The following is a 26,841-nucleotide window of genomic DNA, read 5'->3' on the forward strand; positions in this document are numbered from 1 at the left end:
TGCACAGTGTCTATTGTAATTACTAATGGGTCCCTGCACAGTGTCTATTGTAATTACTAATGGGTCCCTGCACAGTGTCTATTGTAATTACTAATGAGACCCTGCACAGTGTCTATTGTAATTACTAATGTGTCCCTGCACAGTGTCTATTGTAATTACTAATGGGTCCCTGCACAGTGTCTATTGTAATTACTAATGGGTCCCTGCACAGTGTCTATTGTAATTACAATGACAACCTGCACAGTGTCTATTGGTGCTTACTAATGGTTTCCTGCACAGTGTCTATTGTAATTACTAATGGGTCCAGTTTAACCCTGCACAGTGTCTATTGTACCTACAATGGGTCCCTGCACAGGTCTATTGAATGACCAATGAAATACAGCACAGTGTCTATTGTATTGCAGTCTATAGTAATTACCAATGGGTCCCTGCACAGTCCAGCACAGTGTCTATTGTAATTACTGTGGGTCCCTGCACAGTGTCTATTGTAATTTTAATGGGTACCTGCACAGTGTCTGTAATTACAATGGGTCCCTGCACAGTGTCTATTGTAATTACAATGGGCCCTGCACAGTGTCTATTGTAATTACTAATGGCTCAAGTGTCTAGGTAATTACTATCTGGCTAACAATTACCTGGTTTTATTGTAATCCCTGGACCACATTGTGCACAGTGTCTATTGTAATTACTAATGGGTCCTGCACAGACTATTGTAACTTGCCAATAAATCATTAGCCCTGCACAGTGTCTATTTTAATTACTAATGGGTCCCTGCACAGTGTCTATTGTAATTACTAATGGGTCCTGCATAGTGTCTATTGTAATTACTAATGGGTCCCTGCACAGTGTCTATTGTAATTACTAATGGGTCCCTGCACAGTGTCTATTGTAATTACTAATGGGTCCCTGCACAGTGTCTATTGTAATTACTAATGGGTCCCTGCACAGTGTCTATTGTAATTACTAATGAGACCCAGCACAGTGTCTATTGTAATTACTAATGGGTCCCTGCACAGTGTCTATTGTAATTACTAATGGGTCCCTGCACAGTGTCTATTGTAATTACTAATGGGTCCCTGCACAGTGTCTATTGTAATTACTAATGAGACCCAGCACAGTGTCTATTGTAATTACTAATGGGTCCCTGCACAGTGTCTATTGTAATTACTAATGGGTCCCTGCACAGTGTCTATTGTAATTACTAATGGGTCCCTGCACAGTGTCTATTGTAATTACTAATGGGTCCCTGCACAGTGTCTATTGTAATTACTAATGGGTCCCTGCACAGTGTCTATTGTAATTACTAATGGGTCCCTGCACAGTGTCTATTGTAATTACTAATGGGTCCCTGCACAGTGTCTATTGTAATTACTAATGGGTCCCTGCACAGTGTCTATTGTAATTACTAATGGGTCCCTGCACAGTGTCTATTGTAATTACTAATGGGTCCCTGCACAGTGTCTATTGTAATTACTAATGGGTCCCTGCACAGTGTCTATTGTAATTACTAATGGGTCCCTGCACAGTGTCTATTGTAATTACTAATGGGTCCCTGCACAGTGTCTATTGTAATTACTAATGGGTCCCTGCACAGTGTCTATTGTAATTACTAATGGGTCCCTGCACAGTGTCTATTGTAATTACTAATGGGTCCCTGCACAGTGTCTATTGTAATTACTAATGGGTCCCTGCACAGTGTCTATTGTAATTACTAATGGGTCCCTGCACAGTGTCTATTGTAATTACTAATGGGTCCCTGCACAGTGTCTATTGTAATTACTAATGGGTCCCTGCACAGTGTCTATTGTAATTACTAATGGGTCCCTGCACAGTGTCTATTGTAATTACTAATGGGTCCCTGCACAGTGTCTATTGTAATTACTAATGGGTCCTGCACAGTGTCTATTGTAATTGTTAATGGGTCCCTGCACAGTGTCTATTGTAATTACTAATGGGTCCCTGCACAGTGTCTATTGTAATTACTAATGGGTCCCTGCACAGTGTCTATTGTAATTACTAATGGGTCCCTGCACAGTGTCTATTGTAATTACTAATGGGTCCTGCATAGTGTCTATTGTAATTACTAATGGGTCCTGCACAGTGTCTATTGTAATTACTAATGGGTCCCTGCACAGTGTCTATTGTAATTACTAATGGGTCCTGCACAGTGTCTATTGTAATTACTAATGGGTCCCTGCATAGTGTCTATTGTAATTACTAATGGGTCCCTGCATAGTGTCTATTGTAATTACTAATGGGTCCTGCACAGTGTCTATTGTAATTACTAATGGGTCCCTGCACAGTGTCTATTGTAATTACTAATGGGTCCCTGCACAGTGTCTATTGTAATTACTAATGGGTCCCTGCACAGTGTCTATTGTAATTACTAATGGGTCCTGCATAGTGTCTATTGTAATTACTAATGGGTCCTGCATAGTGTCTATTGTAATTACTAATGGGTCCTGCACAGTGTCTATTGTAATTACTAATGGGTCCCTGCACAGTGTCTATTGTAATTACTAATGGGTCCCTGCACAGTGTCTATTGTAATTACTAATGGGTCCCTGCACAGTGTCTATTGTAATTACTAATGGGTCCCTGCACAGTGTCTATTGTAATTACTAATGGGTCCTGCATAGTGTCTATTGTAATTACTAATGGGTCCCTGCACAGTGTCTATTGTAATTACTAATGGGTCCTGCATAGTGTCTATTGTAATTACTAATGGGTCCTGCATAGTGTCTATTGTAATTACTAATGGGTCCTGCACAGTGTCTATTGTAATTACTAATGGGTCCCTGCACAGTGTCTATTGTAATTACTAATGGGTCCCTGCACAGTGTCTATTGTAATTACTAATGGGTCCCTGCACAGTGTCTATTGTAATTACTAATGGGTCCCTGCACAGTGTCTATTGTAATTACTAATGGGTCCCTGCACAGTGTCTATTGTAATTACTAATGGGTCCCTGCACAGTGTCTATTGTAATTACTAATGGGTCCCTGCACAGTGTCTATTGTAATTACTAATTGGTCCCTGCACAGTGTGTAATGGGTCCCTGCACAGTGTCTATTGTAATTACTAATGGGACCCAGCACAGTGTCTATTGTAATTACTAATGGGTTGCACTGCTATGGATGGGTCCCTGCACAGTGTCTATTGTAATTGTTAATGGGTCCCTGCACAGTGTCTATGGTAATTACTAATGAGTCCCTGCACAGTGTCTATTGTAATTACTAATGTGTCCCTGCACAGTGTCTATTGTAATTACTAATTTTTATTGTAATTACTGGGTAGTACAGTGTCTATTTAATTAAATGGCTTATGCCTCAAAAGTATAGAAAATGGCTAATGGGTCCCCACAAACTTTGCTTTTGTGACCCAGCACAGTGTCTATTTCAATTACTATGGGTATTTCACAGTGTCTATTGTAATTACTAATGGGTCCCTGCACAGTGTCTATTGTAATTACTAATGTCCCTGCACAGTGTCTATTGTACAGTACTAATCATAAACTAATCTCACAAAACTACTCACTTCTAGATCTTTTGTAGTCATTTTTGTATTAATTTAGTATAAATACATGTTAATTTGGATTCATAATGGGTTTTTTTCTGACTTTATGTGAACGAAAAGACACAAAAGTCTCTTGTTTTCTCATTGGAAATACATGTCTATTTTAATTAAATGGGTCACTGTCCTGTGTCTACAAAAATTACTAACTGACTCTGCACAGTGTCTATTGTAATTACTAATTGGCCCTGCAAAGTTTGTGGGGAAAAATAGCCATTTTCTATACTTTTGAGGCATAAGCAATTAGGAAATAACACTTACTACCCAGGAACAAAAATTGTGTTACATAGTGTTTTCCACCCCGCCCTGCCTCACCTGGCCTGTGGAAGATCTGGCTGTTGACCATGGCTGTGAGAGACTGCAGCTTCTGTTTCTCCAGTCTGTTTGGGGGCAGGCTCAGGATGAAGCCCTTCAGCAGGTGACTAACAAGAAGAAACAGAAATTAGTTTACCAATGAGAGGAGGCTAGTCAGTCCATCAGTCCTTCTCTGTTTCCTAGATTAATCACAAAATGTTGTCAAGTCAGATCTTAAAGGATCTCAGTTATTCAGCATCTACAGCATGGCTGTCACCCATTTCGTATCCTCACCACTCTTTGTGTGAAGTAATGTCTGCTACCCTCTGTCCAAACTCTGTCCCTACTTAATTTCCAACTGTGTCTCCTGCCCTGGCCTCTGTACTGTGCTTGAAGTATGGTTAGGGTTAGAAACAATAAAAGAAACATAATAAATTGAATGACAAACTATCGACAACATGTCTTTCTCAATGTCTTCAATGAAGTGTTTAATAGTTATGAAAGACTGCATGGGCTTAGGCAGAGAGCAGGGGTGTTCAGGGAAGGCATTCAGCTTTTAATTCAACCTGGCTCCCCAGTTGCAATTAACACACCTGACCGCGAATGACACTGCAGGATAGGAAGAAAACCCATTGGGAGTTAATGAAAACAAAGCCATTAAATATTAGCCCTATTCTGCCCCAAGAGACACAGAGCTGTTGATGTTATTTTCTAAAAAACATAGCTCAAGTATACAAGTAGTATACAACTGCAGTTCAATTGATCGCATAGATTTAGCTGCTGACGTGCAGCATTGTTCATGGTATAATAGAATAGAACAGTCAATTTAAAAAAAGTTACATGGATCCAGATATTGCTAGAGCTGGGACCGTTAAAAATAACATATGACCTAAAATTGCCATGCCGGTTATTGTTGTTCTTCTTGTTATGGTAATGCTTGTTTTGTCAACACTGTGTGAGTGCCTAATTTGCAAAAAAACATCAAACTTCTATTCAATTCAATCCTAACACACAATGCAAAGAAAAGGCTTGTTTGTACACTTGCAGCAGTGTCTTGAATGAGGACGGCTTTCATTCTCACTGATGATTACACACTTATCTGTAATCATCAGACTTTTTCATATTTCTTTTTCATTTGACTCATTCAGAGTGTGGTAATTTTATGACATTCAATTTCAAAAGTTCAAAAATATAATGTTATATAACCGTATAATTTTTAAAGAGACAACTTCCTGCAGTCATGGTAAGTAACCCTATAACGTTTTCTGAATGTCCCCTGCTTACTTTCTCTAATGAAGCATCACACAGCCTGTAGTGAACATCAGTTTACTGATGCAGAGGAGCCTGGATGTGTGAGGCGGAGTTAAGAAACTCTCCAGGAATACGTTCAAGTAGCTGAGTGAGCAAGACTAGTGCATCCCCAGCCTAGAACGAGGCTTCGTCTGTTACTACCAGCTTTGAAAATAGCTTCAGAGAAATTCAAAGATGACCAATAGGGAAATTAGACACGATTCTGGTTTCACTTAATATGTCGTAAATTCCACCTATTCATCCATTATCTGTAACGGCTTAATCCTACAGAGGGTCGCAGTGAGCCAGAGCCTAACCATTACCATAAATTCATACCCTCTAATTACTTAGAAATGGACACACCAGGCTTTTAACATGAGACATTGATGATGGCATTACACTCCTCAGAAATCCATACTTCAACAGTGGAAAGCTCGCCCTTCAGGATTAGCATTTTTTTTTTTTTTTTTTTTTCCATAAAGGAACGCCGCAACCCAACAAAGTCACCAATCCAGAAATAAAGAACAGAAGAGCTGCACAAACTGATTGTGTGATGATTCGGATCAAGCTCTCCACAGGTGAGGGACATTGGTGTTGAACTCATTTACCAGTACAAGTAAAACAGAAGAAACAGCTGCTTGGATTGGTGTGGATCGCTGTTCTACACACAGTCTAATAAAAGCAGCAATCATCACAACCCAAGCAGCTGTTTCTTCACTTGTTTGAATGGTAAATTAGTCCAATCAACACAAATGGTCATGGCCTGATTGTCAGGACCTGATTTTTGTGGGGAAGACTGCGGCTCGCCATATCTCCCGTCTCCGCAAGAACAGAATTAGACCCACATTAATAAATATAAAACAATAAAATAAACCCAAGCTCTACAGCGTCAGACAGCATTCAAATGAGTCATACAATCATGTTCTCACATCATACAATTAACAATCATCCCGGTACAGCACTACAGTGTGAGAGAGGAGTAGAAATATTAACACACACATCATGGTACAGCACTAGTGTGAGAGAGGAGTAGAAATATTAACACACATCTCAGTACAGCACTACAGTGTGAGAGAGAGGAGTAGAAATATTAACACACATCTCAGTACAGCACTACAGTGTGAGAGAGAGGAGTAGAAATATTAACACACACATCTCAGTACAGCACTACAGTGTGAGAGAGAGGAGTAGAAATATTAACACACACATCTCGGTACAGCACTACAGTGTGAGCGAGAGGAGTAGAAATATTAACACACATCTCAGTACAGCACTACAGTGTGAGAGAGGAGTAGAAATATTAACACACATCTCAGTACAGCACTACAGTGTGAGAGAGAGAGTAGAAATATTAACACACATCTCAGTACAGCACTACAGTGTGAGAGAGAGGAGTAGAAATATTAACACACATCTCAGTACAGCACTACAGTGTGAGAGAGAGGAGTAGAAATATTAACACACATCTCAGTACAGCACTACAGTGTGAGAGAGAGGAGTAGAAATATTAACACACATCTCAGTACAGCACTACAGTGTGAGAGAGAGGAGTAGAAATATTAACACACATCTCAGTACAGCACTACAGTGTGAGAGAGAGGAGTAGAAATATTAACACACATCTCAGTACAGCACTACAGTGTGAGAGAGAGGAGTAGAAATATTAACACACATCTCAGTACAGCACTACAGTGTGAGAGAGAGGAGTAGAAATATTAACACACATCTCAGTACAGCACTACAGTGTGAGAGAGAGGAGTAGAAATATTAACACACATCTCAGTACAGCACTACAGTGTGAGAGAGAGGAGTAGAAATATTAACACACATCTCAGTACAGCACTACAGTGTGAGAGAGAGGAGTAGAAATATTAACACACATCTCAGTACAGCACTACAGTGTGAGAGAGAGGAGTAGAAATATTAACACACATCTCAGTACAGCACTACGGTGTGAGAGAGAGGAGTAGAAATATTAACACACATCTCAGTACAGCACTACAGTGTGAGAGAGAGAGTAGAAATATTAACACACATCTCAGTACAGCACTACAGTGTGAGAGAGAGGAGTAGAAATATTAACACACATCTCAGTACAGCACTACAGTGTGAGAGAGAGGAGTAGAAATATTAACACACATCTCAGTACAGCACTACAGTGTGAGAGAGAGGAGTAGAAATATTAACACACATCTCAGTACAGCACTACAGTGTGAGAGAGAGGAGTAGAAATATTAACACACATCTCAGTACAGCACTACAGTGTGAGAGAGGAGTAGAAATATTAACACACATCTCAGTACAGCACTACGGTGTGAGAGAGAGGAGTAGAAATATTAACACACATCTCAGTACAGCACTACAGTGTGAGAGAGAGGAGTAGAAATATTAACACACATCCCGGTACAGCACTACAGTGTGAGAGAGGAGTAGAAATATTAACACACATCTCAGTACAGCACTACAGTGTGAGAGAGAGGAGTAGAAATATTAACACACATCTCAGTACAGCACTACAGTGTGAGAGAGAGGAGTAGAAATATTAACACACATCTCTGGGACAGCACTACAGTGTGAGAGAGAGGAATAGAAATATTAACACACACATCTCGGTACAGCACTACAGTTTGAGAGAGGAGTAGAAATATTAACACACATCCCAGTACAGCACTACAGTGTGAGAGAGAGGAGTAGAAATATTAACACACATCTCAGTACAGCACTACAGTGTGAGAGAGAGGAGTAGAAATATTAACACACATCTCAGTACAGCACTACAGTGTGAGAGAGAGGAGTAGAAATATTAACACACATCTCGGTACAGCACTACAGTGTGAGAGAGGAGTAGAAATATTAACACACATCTCGGTACAGCACTACAGTGTGAGAGAGGAGTAGAAATATTAACACACATCCCGGTACAGCACTACAGTGTGAGAGAAGGAGTAGAAATATTAACACACACATCCCGGTACAGCACTACAGTTAGAGAGAGGAGTAGAAATATTAATACACACATCCTGGTACAGCACTATAGTGCGAGAGAGAGGTGTAGAAATATATACACACACATCCCTGTACTGCACTACAGTGTGAGAGAGAGGTGTAGAAATATTAACACACACATATCCCTGTACAGCACTGCAGTGTGAGAGAGAGAGTAAAAATATTAACATCATTCACGTGGTGCCGCTGCTGCACTTTTAACGAGTCATGTTTCCACACTCTCACAAGCATGGCTCAGGCCCCCTCTGTGCCCACAGTATTTATCTTTAAATGCTCTTACCTTAGCAGTGCAGGGTCGAATATCTTAGCCAGATCCTGCAGTATTGTTGGCACATACCTCAGAGCGTACCCCTGCAAACGGTCAAGAGAACATCATTACACTGCATTGTACTACAGTATGGTAGGGTTACAGGTCAGCGAACGCCTCTGCATGCTGGAATAACGTAATGAGTAGAAGTGAATGGACAAGACTGAGAGGTGAGGTCTGTTTATAGTGTGACCCGTACACAGACATTCACTGTCCTATAACTCTATTATACACTGCTTTCTTATTAATACTCAAGTTATTCCAGATATACTTGTTTCCTAATCATTAACAACCTTGTCAAGTTCTTTGAAAAGAGGAAAGATGCAGATGAAGAGAATGCAATGAAGTGGTTGGGATACACAGGCTGTTGTGATGTCATCGTTTTGAATGGACTTTGCAGCTGAATGGAATGGGCCTCGGGTTTGGTTTCGTAAAGCGGGTGATGTGTAGAACACAGCACAGTGAAAACTGAAAGCAGCATGGTAACTGTCATGAACAGGGTTTCTCCGTGATGTGTCGAGGAATACACAAGGCTAAAAATGTGCTCTGATTGGCTGAGCAGTCTATAATACCATGTAACACTGTTAAATAGACATGTATTACACATAGGGAGCTGCACGATACAAGCAAATATCCACTCCACCAGAGATCAGAGCTGCTGCGCGTGCATGACTTTACCACAGGCAGGCTCACTAATCGCTCTGACCTGCAGTGGCTGACAATCAGATTGTATCTTGCAGCACCCTACACTTTATTATATTAGAATAGGTGGTTAATAATTAAACAGTACAGCTATCTTTAATGGGGCAAATCAAATCATTTTCAGATGGCTGTATCACATCAACATCAGGCTGTAATATATGCTATATGCACTTAATAAACACAACAGGATGGATTTAGCTTAAGATCACAAATCATTTTGTTTTCCAGATGAATTAATTTTAAAATGTGTGGCAGGGATGCGGCCTGCCCATGTAAAGAATATGTTTGTGTTTGATTTGCATAGAAGAATGGCTTTGTGTTTGAGTAGATATGGCAGGGCTGGGAGATTGACTCCCCTCCCTGGCTAAATGGAAGGGATGCACAGTAGGTGGACAGGAAATTCCTACTTCTATATCCTTTTGTATTTCCTGTGTTTATCTATATTGGAAAACATAAAGGACAATTAATATGTATATGATATATATCTATATATATAGATATATATATATATATATATATATATATATATATATATATATATATGTATGTGTGTTCGCAAAAATAACAAACGTTAAATCTATGAAAATATGAAACAAATTCCCAAAATTTCAGCGAAATTTATTATTCTAATAATATTATTCTTATTATGATTATTATTATTATTCTCTTATTATTTATTATTATGATTATATATTATGGGATCAAACGTCGGGATTGGGCACGTGCAGGGCACACGGCCTGTGATTTTTGAAAACTGGGTACACCTGTAACAGTTGATTGTTCTCTCAATCTCTCTGTGTCTCCCAGAGGATACCCACACAGTAACAGAACACCCCTGTTGCAATACTGTTGAAATATTATCGTAAAATAACAAGTGCATCAGTGTTGTGCACAAAAACCCTTCCGAACCAGCGTCTAAATGAAAGTAACATCACTGCACGATGGTTCATGCAATCTCTAGTGCTGCTTGCCCTCTGGACAGGAACTTATGGATGTCATTTTTAACACAACAGATGGGATCAGCATGTTAAATGAATGGTACACACTGCAGCAATAAATGATTTCTCCTGAGGCTGTTAGTTATACTGTATGATGGAGCAGTCATTTGGTTTGTGAATGGAAGTGAGATTTCAGAACATCCAACACACCTTTTCAAATTCTGAGTAAAGTTGCCTGAGCGTACTATTACTGTACCCTTTACAGTATCTGTTGAGAATTTTAATAATTAGGAACATCATCTTTGTCTTTATTTACACCATCTCAGGCTGGTAGAGTTTTAGAGCTGAGTTAATTAGAGACAGAGTGTTGTTAGAACTGAGGGAATGGAAGGGAGGCAGTGAGGTCTAATGGTTAGAGCGGAGGACTGGGAGCCAGGAGTAGAGCAAGTATGTTGGGCTAAAAATGTCTTTGGGATTTTCTATGCTTGGGAATTTATTATATTATATAATTTAATAGGGTTTAATCGCTGTCTTGTAGTGTATACAACTATATAGAGTTATAGTGTGTGAAGGTACAGGTAGTGGACAAAAAAATGGAAACACCAATGTAAAGTCACTTAATGGGGCGTTGGGCCACCACGTGCAGTTTGTATGCACCGTGGCATAGAGTCTACCAGCCTCTGGAATTCTGCAGGAGGGATGCGGCACCATTCTTCCAAGAGAAAGTTAATCAACTCACGCCTGGTTGATGGAGGTGGAAAACGCTGTCTCAGGCATTGTTCCAAAATATCCCATAAATGCTTGATTGGATTCAGCGCTGGTGACTGAGAAGGCCATGACATATAGATAACATCAGTGTCATGCTCATCAAACCATTGGGCGACCACACATTCTCTGTGGATGGGGACATTGCCATCCTAGAAGAAACTACCCAGCAGGAAAGAAGTGCTGCAACATGGGGTAAAGATGATCACTCAGTACCATTAAGTAACGATTAGCTTGCCTTCTAAGGGAATGAGTGCACCCAAACCATGCCAGGAAAATGCACCCCACAACATTATGGAACCACCAGAACCCTTCACTGTTGGAACCAAGCACTCAGGGCTGTAGAGTTCTTTAGGTTGGTGCCACACGTGCACTTGTCCATTTGTTGAGAACATGGTGAAGGATGATTTATCTGACCATATCACATTTCTCCACTGCTCGGTAGTCCATTGCCTGTGCTCTTTGCACCACTGGACTCGCAAACGTGCATTGCCAGGTGTGATGAGCGGTTTGTGCACTGCAACCCGACTATGGTATCCCACTCTGTGGAGTTCTCGGCGGACCGTTTCTGATGAAACTGGCTGCTCGTGCCCCAGGTTGTAATTTACAGTCAATTGATCTGCAGTTGCTCGTCTGTTTTGCCTTGCACTTTAAATGAATGCACGGACATCACGATCCTGGAGTATGCGCTTCTGCCCACTGCTGCCCTTTGCTGATGATGTCTTTCCCTCGGAGTTCCATGCCGACATCACCTTAGACACTGTTGCTCGTGAAACATCAGCAAGTGGACTTGTTTTAGTCACTGAAGCTCCTGCCAAATGTGCCCCAACAATCACCCCTCTTTCAAAGTCACCGAGGTCTCCTCTTGCAGCCATGCTAGCCATAATTATAGGCAACCAGGCCTGTCCAGCATTTTTATACATGACCCTAAGTGATATTTCCTTAATTAACAATATATTTGGTGTCCCTCATTTACCCAGGTGTTTTCATTTTTTTTGTCCACTACCTGTATTTGCAATGAATTGAAAAATCAAGAACTTAAATTAAAGAGTAATACAATGAGATTCCTCCTCCGTCACTTAGGCTTGCAGGTAACATAATGGAATCAAAAGAAAATAAATACAAGAAAGAATTGCAGACCACATTTTGCTTCATGTTGAACCTCACCACCGCACTCGTCTCTCAAGTGGTGATTAATACTCCAGACACTGCAGGTGTGTTTGTGGTACTCTGTGCTTCCATTAGCTCACTCCTTACAACTCCTGACAAAGTAGCCCAGGGCTGAAACAGACTGGCTGTGGAGCCGATGGAGCTGTTAGGAGAGCTTCAGTCACTTCTCCCTCCACACACACACAAATCTATCTCTCTGTCATGGTCACTTCTTTTGGGGAATGGTCAAGGGGTGGAAATAAAACTCCTTGCATAGCAGTTTGATCAATTCCTGGTTTCATTATGAGTTTAATAGGACACACCTGAGCTTGTTACCTATACTCTGTGACTAATCAAGCTCCTAATAAAACCAGGAATGGCTGAAACTGCTATTCAATTATTTCCATTCCTGTCTGTGAAGCTATGGGTGAGGTACTGTTATGAATTGGCTTTAAAGTTTAAGTGAATTTTCAAGCATGCCTGGGGAGTGTTGCTTAGAATATTTTTGTTCAAAATTTCTTTAAAAGAAGAAATAAATGGCAATTCCAAAAGTGCAGTAAATCCCACAGTGTGATGAGGAACAGAAACCACTATTCCATGGTGTTCTAATAGAACGCAAACAGACTGTAATGCATACCTGCTGTCCCTCTTACATCCATCCTCCTGGTAAAGTCACGCACGCGCAGCATCTCTGACCTCTGGTGGAGCACATATTTGCTTGTATCATGCAGCTCCCTATGTCTAATACATATCCCTCTTACAGAATTTGCAGAATTTATTAAATATCAGAACATTAACATGGACACATTATTAACATGGACATCTGCTATGTGGCGTCACATTTACAGGCATTTTATCTGAAGATCTTTTTTCATTACACTGTGTAACAAAAAAAAAAAAAAAAAAAAATTGTTCCTGGGTAGTAAGTGTTATTTCCTAATTGCTTATGCCTCAAAAGTATAGAACATGGCTATTATTCCCCACAAACTTTGCTTTTGTGACCAAGACAGTGATATTTCAAAATATCACTATTTCCAATGGGAAACCAGGCAAATGTGTGTCTTTTTGTTCACATAAAGTCAGAAAAAAACAACATATGAATCCAAATTAGCATGTATTTATACTAAAGTAATACAAAGATAACTACAAAAGATTTAGAAGCGAGTAGTTTTTCGAAATTTACAATTATACTGTATTTACAGTATAATTGTAAATCTCGAAAAACTACTCGCTTCTAAATACATATATATATATATATATATATATATATATATATATATATATATATATATATATATATATATTATCGGTATATATATATAATTATATAATATCTATATATATATATATATATATATATATATATATATATATATATATAATAGAGTCCAGGCGTCTCTGACACAGACCCCTACCCACCTGGCACTTTCTTTATCTAATTGGAATGCAAGCTGGGGGAGAGGTGTTGTGAATAATATTCCAGACTAAAGGATGATACATTTTTCCACACTCCATTGCTGCTAAACCCCTGCTCCTTTCCTCAGCAATGCATTTCTCTGCTCGAATATCAATTTGGTTCAATGTGACCCCTGTAGGATCAGGCTTCCCCTGAGAGCGCTAATACGGAGATTGCTTCAATATGTGGGCTGGTGAGAGAGAGAGCGAGCTGTGATTCCCTTCATCTGATCTAAATGAGAGCTTATGTTGTACAAACTCTGGAACTCCAGTCAACAGATTACCACTACCTCTGAACCCTAAAGTGACATATTTGCTTTGGAGAAATGGAAGAGTGTGTCCATTGGTATAGAAAAAAATAGAAATACTTTCTTGGTGTTTAATGGCGTGAACAGAGCAAATAAAATCTAACTTCACATGACAAAACAATGTAGAGGCTGTCAGCCTCTCGCCACAACAGTGCGAGAACATTGTTTTCTGTACATCACATTTGATGTTATTTTACAAAAGAGAAGTTTTCCAGATTTACTGGGGACTGACTGGGCAACCTTTGAGGACCCAAAGGGGTCCTCGGACCCCAGTTTGAGAACCACAGCTCTTTGTCCTCTACTGCAATGCCATGTTATTGGTTGAGTCTCAACACTTGACAGGTGCTCACTGCAATCTCGGTGGAAGAAGACCCCCTGACAACTCTGATCGCAAGCGTTATCAATCTTTTCGTGTCCAGTGCACGCTGTGTAAGATGTTGTTTTTAGGAAATGTAAAACAAGAGCAGTGTGTCTGCTGCTGCTGCTGTCATGGTGATAGTAACCCTGTGAGTCGTGCTTACCTGTGCCAGGATGTGGGAGCCCTCCATTGTGGAACTCATCACTGCGTTCAGCGCCTGGAAGAACTTCTGGATAGAAAGCTCAAACTCTGCTTCCTCCTTCCCTTCGTACAGCCTGACAGATACACAAATATAACCAGTGAGCTGGAGGGGAGGAGATATTCAATAGCAATAATGGGATTCTACACTTCTTAACAAACTCACAGACTGAGACTAAGCTTTTCAGCATTGCAGGCCTTACTATGCAAAGACACAGCACACTTACAGTAAGGCTGGTTTCAAAGACCCCCGTTTGCACAAATCCTTTTTTACTGTCCTCCTTCCTTTTCATGATGTTTTATTTGTTTGGTTTTTAATGGAGCTTACTGCAATTACTCAAATGTTGAGTCTAATTCATGTTTATATACTCCTACTTGTACTAGTTACCAGCTTCTCTTTTGCTATTCACTAGTTAACTAGTTAACAGCTTCTCTTTTGCCATACACCTGTATGCAGCACAGGCTAGATTAGCACTGTATGTAACAGGTTAGAGTAGCAAAGCATCCATTGGGGTTTCATGGCCAGTGTCATCCCGTGCATTGTGTATCCCTGCTCTGATCTGTTCACTACATGCTGCTGGCCCTTAAAGTTATACAAACACTTTGCGGATCATGCCTGCATGGAAATCTCTATGGTGAAAGCCAGTCGAGCTGCTGCAGAATTCAGATCAAAGGGCTTTAAAGCAGAGTCAAATAAATAAATAAACCAACACAATATTTATGTAACTGTAAGAAAACCCCAATCACTGTAAATACCATAGAGTGGTCAGAGCATAGCACACCATATTTAAGCTTCAGTATGTATGTACTCTATAGCACATACAATTGTTTACATTGTTGGTCGTGTTTTTTTTCTATTAGCACAATATCAATCAGTATTCTGCACACCTCGAGTGTTGCCTCCACAACTTCACTTCAGAGTCAGTAATGCAACATGGACTGAACAATAAACACATGGTTACTCTTGTTGCATTGCTTCAGAAGAACTTTAGACAGTTCTATTTGTGACCTTTTCATAATAGTTTGAATGAATATCGATGCTGCTCTTGGGATAATCTCAGCGGTGATGTGTTGACACACAACATCATCCTGATTCTTTTGATATTTTTCACAGGTCGTAGCTTTCACTCAGGAGCTCCAGCAGAGAAATGTTCTCCTGTGAGCACCATAATGTACCCAGTTTAGTTTGTTGCACTGTGGGAGAATAATGCTGGTGCACGAATTGGGCAAATAGAAAACAAGCACTGCTGCAGGATGGCGTGTGATTGGACACACTGATGATCCCAAGAGAAAGAAGGGCGTGTGATTGGACACACTGATGATCCCAAGAGAAAGAAGGGCGTGTGATTGGACACATTGATGATGACAAGAGAAAGAAGGGAGTGTGATTGGACACACTGATGATCCCAAGAGAAAGAAGGGAGTGTGATTGGACACATTGATGATGACAAGAGAAAGAAGGGAGTGTGATTGGACACACTGATGATCCCAAGAGAAAGAAGGGCGTGTGATTGAACACATTGATGATGACAAGAGAAAGAAGGGAGTGTGATTGGACACACTGATGATCCCAAGAGAAAGAAGGGAGTGTGATTGGACACACTGATGATCTCAAGAGAAAGAAGGGCGTGTGATTGGACACACTGATGATCCCAAGAGAAAGAAGGGCATGTGATTGGACACACTGATGATCCCAAGAGAAAGAAGGGAGTGTGATTGGACACACTGATGATCCCAAGAGAAAGAAGGGAGTGTGATTGGACACACTGATGATCCCAAGAGAAAGAAGGGCATGTGATTGGACACACTGTGATGTTCACAAGATAAAGCCTCTTTCTTCTGGTGAAATGCAATCCCCATGTGATTTATGCCCTTTATGATGTTTGATTTAAAAAAAAAATAATTGAACAGACAACACAGGATAGAATGTGTTTCTGGAAAACTGCAGGGTGACATAAAGCTGTTATTGTTTTTTTTATTTATTGTGCAGTTTTCAGTGCTGTACAGCTGAAGGGGAAATCATCCTATGCAATTGGCAATGAAGTGGCCCTGCACTTCTCTTAAAGTAATGCTGGTCTCTACAAGGTATAATTAAATGAAATTCAACGATCACTCGGTGTAAACTAGAAAGCCTCGTCCATCATGCTCAAGTAAATCGGGCTGAAACGCAATTTCCAAAAAACTACAATTTTCATCAATTTTCCTCCGGTCCGGGAAACAGCAAAGTACATCATTATTTAGCCTGTTTCCTCCACCTCACATGCTCACCCATGTCCAAGGGCTTAAATAATGAGCTCTTAAATTTCTGTTATTTTATCTTCTACAGTAGCACCTTGCTCTTAGAGTCCCACAGTGCTAATCACTGGACCATACTGCCTCCCAGTCCCTCAACTCTAACCTCCAGATCACACTGCCTTCCTCCCAGTCCCTATATCCTTGTCCCTTAGCTAAAATACAACAAACCGTCATAAGACACCACTCTATAATTTCTGCCAGTATTGCCAATGTTAGCCAGATGCTCTGGCTGCAAACCTCATTACTGACCTGTGATCCCTCTCTAGAGCTGCCAGGAGGCCATGGGCTCCCAGTTACTATTATCATGTTAATCAGGCTCTGAGGTTGCCTTATAAACCATGCAGCTCCGATCCTCAGTGTCTGAGCAAGTAACCTTTCTCTTAAGCCTATGAATGTATTTATTTATTTGAGTAGTTATTTATGAAATTGCCAGGATACCGGCACATAAGATTAGTGACCCAGCCCTACATCCCATTGGATTGTGATTCATTTTAAGATTTCTGCAGCACAGTAGAGCTGAGCCACAGAAACTAGAGGAGGACAGGAGGAACAGGGCGAGGTTGGTGGGGAGGCTGTCAGGAGTGGTCGGGAGAGCAGGAGGAAGAGCCGCCGCAGCTAGAGCTGCCTGATGCGGGTGACCAGGCAGCTGTTCAGGCATCAGAAAACAATGACGGAGATACTGCTGTCAGGCGAGAGTTACTTGTGATTCAGAAAAAAAGGAAAACACTTAGTAAAGATGGTGGACAAGGTGAGAGCATGTCGGAGCAGAGCTCTGGGGCGGTCTCCTCGGATCAAGGGCTGGCTAGTACAGTCCCTCTGAAGAGGGTGGTGGAGGGTAGGACAGAATCTACTAGGAGACTGAGGTCCGAGTCGGGGGGCCTTGGCACTGCGGGAGTTGAAACCGGTGGTGCAGGGGCTCCTGAAAAGGACCCGGGGAGGAATGCCGGAAGCTCAGGGTCTCAAACTGGAGGATATCAACATGCTATTGGAGGGACTACTCTGCTTTAGCCAGAAGGAGCAGCAGAATTTGGATATGAAACTGTGCTTCCAGGAGTTAAATAAGGCTGTTAAGAAGATGGCAAAAGGAAAAGCACCTGGGATAGATGGATTGCCAGCAGAGTTCTATCAACACTTTTAAAGATCTGGGTTGTGATCTGTTTCTGGTGTTGCAAGAAAGCCTGCAAGATGGGGAGTCAGCACTCAGCTGTCGGAGGGCTGGCTGCAGGATAGGAAGTCAGTGCTCAGCTGTCGGAGGGCTGGCTGCAGGATGGGGGAGTCAGTGCTCAGCTGTCGGAGGGCTGGCTGCAGGATGGGAAGTTAGCGCTCAACTGTCAGAGGGCTGACTGCAGGATGGGGAGTCAGTGCTCAGCTGTCGGAGGGCTGCCTGCAGGATAGGGAGTCAGTGCTCAGCTGTCGGAGGGCTGGCTGCAGGACGGTGGAGTCAGCGCACAGCTGTCGGAGGGCTGGCTGCAGGACGGTGGAGTCAGTGCTCAGCTGTAGGAGGGCTGGCTGCAGGATAGGGAGTCAGCGCTCAGCTGTCGGAGGGCTGCCTGCAGGACAGGAAGTTAACGCTCAGCTGTCGGAGGGCTGGCTGCAGGATGGGGAGTCAGTGCTCAGCTGTCGGAGGGCTGGCTGCAGGATGGGGAGTCAGTGCTCAGCTGTCGGAGGGCTGGCTGCAGGATGGGGAGTCAGTGCTCAGCTGTCGGAGGGCTGGCTGCAGGATGGGGAGTCAGTGCTCAGCTGTCGGAGGGCTGGCTGCAGGATGGGGAGTCAGTGCTCAGCTGTCGGAGGGCTGGCTGCAGGACGGTGGAGTCAGTGCTCAGCTGTCGGAGGGCTGGCTGCAGGACGGTGGAGTCAGTGCTCAGCTGTCGGAGGGCTGGCTGCAGGATGGGGAGTCAGTGCTCAGCTGTCGGAGGGCTGGCTGCAGGACGGGACTTTAGTGCTCAGCTGTCGGAGGGCTGCCTGCAGGACAGGAAGTTAGCGCTCAGCTATCGGAGGGCTTGCTGCAGGACGGGGGAGTCAGTGCTCAGCTGACGGAGGGCTGGCTGCAGGATGGGGAGTCAGTGCTCAGCTGACGGAGGGCTGGCTGCAGGATGGGGAGTCAGCGCTCAGCTGACGGAGGGCTGGCTGCAGGATGGGGAGTCAGTGCTCAGCTGTCGGAGGGCTGGCTGCAGGATGGGAAGTCAGTGCTCAGCTGTTGGAGGGCTGGCTGCAGGACGGGGGAGTCAGTGCTCAGCTGACAGAGGGCTGGCTGCAGGATGGGAAGTCAGTGCTCAGCTGTCGGAGGGCTGGCTGCAGGATGGGGAGTCAGCGCTCAGCTGACGGAGGGCTGGCTGCAGGATGGGGAGTCAGTGCTCAGCTGTCGGAGGGCTGGCTGCAGGATGGGGAGTCAGTGCTCAGCTGTCGGAGGGCTGGCTGCAGGATGGGGAGTCAGCGCTCAGCTGACAGAGGGCTGGCTGCAGGATGGGAAGTCAGTGCTCAGCTGACAGAGGGCTGGCTGCAGGATGGGGAGTCAGTGCTCAGCTGTCGGAGGGCTGGCTGCAGGATGGGAAGTCAGTGCTCAGCTGTCGGAGGGCTGGCTGCAGGATGGGGAGTCAGCGCTCAGCTGACGGAGGGCTGGCTGCAGGATGGGGAGTCAGTGCTCAGCTGTCGGAGGGCTGGCTGCAGGACGGGGAGTCAGTGCTCAGCTGTCGGAGGGCTGCCTGCAGGACGGGGAGTCAGTGCTCAGCTGTCGGAGGGCTGCCTGCAGGACGGGGAGTCAGCGCTCAGCTGTCGGAGGGCTGGCTGCAGGACGGGGGAGTCAGTGCTCAGCTGTCGGAGGGCTGGCTGCAGGATGGGGAGTCAGCGCTCAGCTGTCGGAGGGCTGGCTGCAGGATGGGGAGTCAGTGCTCAGCTGTCGGAGGGCTGGCTGCAGGATGGGGAGTCAGTGCTCAGCTGACGGAGGGCTGGCTGCAGGATGGGGAGTCAGTGCTCAGCTGACGGAGGGCTGGCTGCAGGATGGGGAGTCAGTGCTCAGCTGTCGGAGGGCTGGCTGCAGGATGGGGAGTCAGTGCTCAGCTGTCGGAGGGCTGGCTGCAGGATGGGGAGTCAGTGCTCAGCTGTCGGAGGGCTGCCTGCAGGACAGGAAGTGCCTGCAGGACGGGGAGTCAGCTCAGCTGTCGGAGGGCTGCCTGCAGGACGGGGAGTCAGAGCTCAGCTGTTGGAGGGCTGGCTGCAGGATGGGGAGTCAGCGCTCAGCTGTCGGAAGGCTGGCTGCAGGATGGGGAGTCAGCGCTCAGCTGTCGGAGGGCTGGCTGCAGGATGGGGAGTCAGTGCTCAGCTGTCGGAGGGCTGCCTGCAGGACAGGGAGTCAGAGCTCAACTGTAATTAGTTTGTTGCCAAAGAAATGGGATTTGGGTTTAATCAAAAAATGGAGACCAGTGTCATTTTTATGCTCTGGAATGTTGTATTCCATGTCTACTGAGCTGCTGCTGGCTCGGCTGAGGAGCAGGCTTGGGGGCTGGTTAGTGCCTGATTCATCACCACCGACCAGAGTGAGAGTGTCGACCTATGCTGATGATGTTAATGTGTTTATTAGTAATGACAGAGACATTCAAGAACTGCAGCAGGGTTTGAACACATTTCCGAGAGCATCATCAGCAAGTATACATTGGGATAAATGCAACACTTTTCTTATCAGGGAGTTGGCAGGAAGGTGGTCCTCCTGTGTTGCCCCAGGTGCTGAAATGGAGTAGAACAGGGATGAAGGTGCTGGGAGTGTACCTCGGCACAGATTTGATCAGTGGAGAGGACTGCTAGTTAATTTAAAGGGAATGTCCTGGTCATAAACAACCTAGCTGCATCAGTGCTGTGGCATAGGTTAGTGTGTCTGGACACCCCAAGTAACTTAATAGACAGAATACAGAAGCTCTTTTTGGAGTTTTTCTGGGGAGGGAAGCACTGCTTGAGGCCAGCTCTTATATACCTGCCCCGTGATGAGGGAGGGCAAGGATTGGTTGACATTGCCAGCAGCATTCAGAATGCAGGCTTTGCAGAGACTGCGGTACACTGGGGAGGCAGCCCACAGGGAGACGTTACCTGCCTCTTTTTTAACAAAGTGGAGACGTTGGGAATTGGTATTCATTTGTTTGGAATTGGTATTCATTTGTTTTTAATTAACCACCTAACTTTGGACAGTTCTGTTTTACCCTCTTTTTATTTGAGTGTTCTAGAGGTGTGGGCACTCTGAGAGTGGAAAGGAAGGAGAATATGACTGTTCATAAAGAAGAATCCTTTCATCACAGCACAGTGTCTTCAGCCTCTAGGACTGCAGGAGAGCCTTGTAAAGGCAGGTATTGCTTAACTTGGGCAGCTGCTGGTGCCTGGACTCTCTCTAACTAAAAGACAGGCTGGGTTGGCATTGTGAGAGGCAAGCAGAGAAAGTATTGAGCGATGTGAAGGACTGTCTGACTCCAGGGCTTATAGAAGCCGTGGAAGATGAGGCAGTGCAGAGAGGAGAGGGACAAGACTGAGTTCCCAGAGCTGCTGGCAGAGAGAGAGGAGCAGGGATGAGGGGGGAGGAGGAAAGAGGAAATGTTCTAAAAGTACAAAAAGGGAAACACCTGTTGTTTAAAAGTGTAGAAAGTAAAGCAAAGTACAAATTCTGCATAAAAGTAGCCCAATACAGAGCTTTAAGGAGGGTGGCAGATTCCAGATGGAGAGCTCATCTGTCAATAGGAGAGGAGGGGAATCCAGAATAGAGGGGACTGTATAAAACAGGAGATCTACAGTGGAGACTTATACATGGAGTATTAGCCACAGGAACGCTTCTTCACAAAATGTATCTGAATATCAGCTCAGACTGTGTTTTCTGTACACGAGAAGAAACCCAATTCCATACATACAGTGAGTGTGAGAGGCTAGACCCTCTATTTAATCTCTTAAGTGAGCTGTTACAGAGGCTGGGAGTTAATTATACAAAAATGATGTTTATTTTTTGAATCCCCTATAGTAGTGATATAAATATATGCATAATAATTAATTTTCCTCTAGGGCAAGCAAAGCTAGTCATTTTAAAATCTCGGAAAAACAAGCTGTAGGCTGAGGCCTGACTCAGGTGGCAGGCTGTTCAACGTGATGGTGGTGAGGAGGCTCAAGGTGCTGTGTCACAGAGGCAGTTTGGTCACTGAGTGAAGAAGGAGATCTTAATGTTTATATTTAAAGAAAATTCAGTTTGGCTTTTAAAGTTTTAAAGGTTTTAGTGCTGACGCGCTGGAGAGGCTTTGACTAATCCCTGGAGCCAGTAAAGTTACTCTTATTTATTGTGGTTCTTTTATATTTATAAAACTTGTAACTTGTAAGAAGTGATCCATCAATAGAGGATTGTTACATTCTCTCTCTCTCTCTCTCTCTGTTGCCCTACTCTACTGGGCAGGTCCAATGTCTATGCCAACATATTGGCACAGGAGGCAGTGTGGTCCAGTGGTTAAAGTCCAGGACTTGTAACCAGAAGTCCATCGGTTCAAATCTCACCTCTGCCATTGACTGACTCACTGTGTGACCCTAAGCAAGTCACTTAACACCAGCCTACAGATGAAATGTTAAATCTGGGTCCTAGTGTAAATGACTCTGCATATAATGCACAGTCCACAGCCTCTCTGTAAAGCATTTTGCCCTCTATGAAACGTGCTATATAAAAATAAAGATATTACTATTATATTAATATATCACAAGGTCCGTGACACATGATGTGTTTCAGTATAAGGAACTCTTCCCATCTAGACCAGAACCAGCATGAGCAGAGATGGCAGAGACTCACTTGGCGAAAAGGCTGCGCGAGCGCATGATGAACTTGAAGATGTACTCCAGCCCCTTGAAGGTGACCATCATCTTCTCGTTGGGCTCCTCTTTGCTGCTTTGCTCCAGGTAGCTCGTCAGCACCACAATCAGCTTCCTGGAACACAGCAGGGTGATCGGTCGCAAGGCAACTACGTTGAAACAGCCATGAACTGATAAAACATTTTTTCTTTGCATAACTTTTTAACTTTCATGTTAAATATTAGAAATGTATGTAAACTCTATTATAATTGCATCATAACATTATGCGACCATTTTATTACACAGAAAGCAAAATGGTGTTGTCCCTTAATATTTGGAGAAGCTTGAGCCTAGTGCAGAATTTCAAGTATGTAAAAAGTACTAACTATTAATTATCACTATGGTACATTAATTTTCAATAATATTTCTTTATTAATGATTCGTGGTAATCATGACCATCATCATTATTGTCTTCAGTTTCTGACACATCTTCTTCACTTCATTGTCTCTGCCCAGCTCTGCTAAAATGTCTTTGTCCTATAACCACTTGTGGCTGCTCATTTTTTAACCTCTTTACCTGAGAGATGCCTGTGCCTGCAGAGAAAATGAGTCTCTACTAACCTCTGCCGTGCAGAGATCTGTGTGAACCTTGTTAATAATCATCTCTCCAGACAGGTGCAGCCATTTCCAGACATCATCACCATAACAATAACAATAACAATAGACCAAGCAAAAGCGTTTGATTTTCTTCATGAATACAAAGCTACGGAGATAAATACATCTGGCATTATGTTTGTATAAGGATCAGTTCTAAAAAAATAAACATTTCAAAGCTTTTATTTTCTGTTTATAAGTTCGTGACCCCAACTTAGGAAAAGTAACATTTAAGGTCAACAGATCCCAAACAGAAGGGCTAAGCATTATCGAGCAAAACAGTATTCAGTTCTCAATGCGATCATATAGAAAACACTATGGCACAACGAAAAAAAGTAAAAATCCAGTTTGGGATTTAGAAACTGTAACTGAAATTGTAAGAAGTGTGCTCTGTGCATGTACTGCTTAAGAGTTCTCCTTTATATCAACGTGTTTTGTACCACTTGGCTGGCCTAACTCTTTGTGTTCCCTGTGTGACACGCTGCTTCTGATGCTGAATGGCTCTGATGTGTTTTCAGTGTTGTTGACCTCAGGGCTTTCAGAGTTGGCTCTCTCATCTCTACAGAAAAGCTGATCTCCAACCAGCATCTTAACAACTTACTGGTAGATTTTATTTTATTTTTCAGACTGCAGGATTTCATATCTCCAAGTTGTCATGGAATACAAGAAGCAACAAAAATAGAGGTTATAGATCAGTTGAATAGACCTGAATATTCTTTCTAAGAAAAAAGGAAACTGCTTCATTGAATTTCCTGTATGAAGAGTGATCTAAAAAATACAGGGCTTCGTATATAAAGGACCAAACAACAGTAGGAGCCTTGTCCAGGGCACTCACAGTGCATCTAATGTTGCCATTAGCGAACAAGGGGAGCAAGATGACAGCTTGTTTGTTTTTCTGTAAATTCCCACTGAGAATTAGATGTTATTTCCAGGAAGCAACAGCTGACTGTGGCAGCAGCAGTTACAAATGGGTTCATCAACACTTTAATGACGACAGTGAACACGAAATTCAATTAAGATCACAAACGGACTGAATCACAAACATGACAGACTGCAATAAAGCAGGTTCAAGAGATTTAGTTGTGAGCATGGTGTATGGACAGATTAAAGCTGCTGTGTGTCTCTCAGTCATAGTTTAAATTGTTTTGAGCTTCCCCAAAGCAGCCCTTTACGGCGATGTCACTGCTTGACAGGCCCTTTATGATTTTACTCTGGTTGAACAGCACTTCAACAGAAATGTGATCCATCATGTTAACTTTGCTTCATCATGATTTCAGCCTGCTTTTACTATGCTTTACTACACTTTGCCACTTTTCTTTACTGCACTTTCTGTGGTATGCAACAGTAATGGCTTTAAGGATCTTGTACCTGCCACATGCCTTTTTTAAGGAGATGCTGGGAAGATACACCAACATCCAGAACTCAACATAGAGTAAGAGACTTGGGATCCAACCCTGGTCGCCTGGTTCACAGATTAAATCTATGTCTGCCCGTTGAGCCAAAGGAGCACAGGTGTAATTACTCTGTCAGCGAGCAACTGAAGAGAGTTAATCACAATATAAGACTTGCTACATAGCATAAGAATGAAATGAGAACTTCAAGCCAGGTCTTAAAAGAACCTAATGATTCAGCATCAGCAACATGTTAACCCATGCCATACCCTCACCACTCTGTGTAACGTGCCTCCTGCCCTCTCTCCTAAGTCTGTCTCCACTTCATCTTTCAGCATAGAAATGGTGTCTTGCTTTTCACTACCTCTTCCTGCGATACATAGTTTATCCAATTTGTGTTTAATAGAATGACTGAATAACACAGAATGGAGCCAGTCAGGCATTAGCCTGCCTGATGCCCACCATGACCCTCGACCCCAATGGAATGGAACACAGGTCTGCGGGAGGGTAAGCACTTGTTTTTCTTTTGAAAAATATGGCAGGGCTGGGGAATCCTCTCCCTGCTAAAACATGTGTGGACTGTGGCCTGCAGGTGCTAACTGATTCACTGATCACGTGTTATGAAGAGGAGCTGGGTGTCAGCTCCAGGCTAGCAGTTAGTTTGGACAGCAGCAGGCTGCGCTCTCTGTTCTGCACCGGGACAGCCTTTGCTTGGGTGCATGTTTGTTTTGGTTTAGTTTTGATTTCTGTGTTTGCTAAAATAAAAGGGTGCTGAAAATGTGCTGAAAATGCAATCTCCTGTCTCCTGCTATCCTGCCGCTAGCCTTGACCGCAACACTAAACTTCCACAAAGTCACATGAAACACTTGCAAAGAGCACATGTCAGCTGTGCTTTGATCACACTTCAGTTTAAGGATCCATCTTTAAATGTGTTATTAAACATGCATTAACATTGACAATGGGTAGCAATTTATTACAATACAATTTATTACAATACAATTCTAATGGCACATTACTACACTAAAACACCTCGTCAAGTGGCAGTCTTTGGCAGTAATTATTTCTTTACAATGTCTTTGTTACATGTTTTGCTTATAACACATCTGTTAATAATAACTATAGAGAGATTCTTCAACTAACATGTTCCAAACTGATATTAAACTAAAAGCATGCAAATCATATATATTGTGCCAAATCACTTTTTTCAGTAACATTTGTTTTTATATTATTGTTATACATTTCATAGGTTTGTGCTTGTCCTCTCTTTAATTTTTAGTTTTGTTTCATAATGTTTTTGTGAAAATGTAACATTATCGTAATATTTCTCTGTGATGTGGTTACATCATGGATCCTGGCCTTGACACAGACCTCGACAAGCTACAGCCTAGTAAGAAAAAACAAAACAACCTAAATTCTCAAACAAAGCAAAACAAACGTCAGGTTATTATCATAACCCTGGTTCCCTGAAATAGAAAGGTAACCACTACCGTATGGGTATTTACCTCCTAAAGACCCGAAACCTGGACATTGATATACCAAAGCTGCTCAACAATCCTGTGACACAGTCATGGCCCGCCCCAGCCAGTGACAGCCAGCGACAGCCAGCCTGGCCAGCAGAGACTGGTTCAGGTAGCTGCCTGACTGCCTGCCTGCCACCACAGGCCACAGGAGTCTGAGCAGATCTACATCAGAAACCATCAAGTGCCTTGTTACCAGCTCAGCATCGGCGAGGTGAGAAACACAACTGCGACAGGAACACAGTCTGCTGACCTGAACTGAAAATGTTATGAATGTACAGATAAAAATCAGACATCTCCAAATGAATGAGCCAAAACGCTTCTATCCTGATCCTCACAGATCTAGACTGTGCTCAATAACATACTTGATCAAAACCCCTTGTAAAGATTGTGCTGCCTGATCAAAATGAAATCAGCATGTTAAACACTTTAAAAATAAACGAACCACAAGAGCGAGAAACAATATGCTGGCAAAAGCATTCTAAAAACTTTTGCTATTCCTTCAGTAACAAAGTATTGTAAATTATTTTAAAACTACCAAGTCTCCTTTTTTTGACTTTGACTTATGATACAATTATAACTGTACTTCCCAGACCTCTCTGCAAATTGCACATTCTGGGTGTTGTCAGACCCACTCTACTGACATCTTGCGGACTGCAAAACAAGACACTCACCTTGTGGAGAGGTCAGGGCAACACACCAAGTTAAAGGTGTATTCTGACAACGCTTGTGGTAAAAGATGTGTACTGAGCAGTTCTGAAGACAGCCATAAAAAATCTGATATTCCCACCACGCTGAATAATGTATTGTAACTTGTTCCAAAGATTTAAGCTTAATTTGCTATG

At 42.9% G+C, this 26,841-nt stretch overlaps 1 protein-coding gene across 1 annotated transcript in view; it reads right to left on the reverse strand.

Moving 5' to 3' along the window:
* Nucleotides 1-26,841, reverse strand: part of LOC121327399 (dedicator of cytokinesis protein 2-like) — a 457,752-nt gene that overhangs the window by 324,293 nt on the left and 106,618 nt on the right. The window contains exons 22-25 of the mRNA XM_041271445.1: nt 22,436-22,570; nt 14,309-14,420; nt 8,444-8,514; nt 3,889-3,995 (exon numbers count right to left, since the gene is read on the reverse strand). Of these exons, the coding sequence (XP_041127379.1) occupies nt 3,889-3,995; nt 8,444-8,514; nt 14,309-14,420; nt 22,436-22,570 (425 nt within the window). The remainder of the gene's footprint in view (nt 1-3,888; nt 3,996-8,443; nt 8,515-14,308; nt 14,421-22,435; nt 22,571-26,841) is intronic.

This window comes from Polyodon spathula, chromosome 2, assembly GCF_017654505.1.
Source record: "Polyodon spathula isolate WHYD16114869_AA chromosome 2, ASM1765450v1, whole genome shotgun sequence".
Taxonomy (NCBI): Eukaryota; Metazoa; Chordata; class Actinopteri; order Acipenseriformes; family Polyodontidae; genus Polyodon; species Polyodon spathula.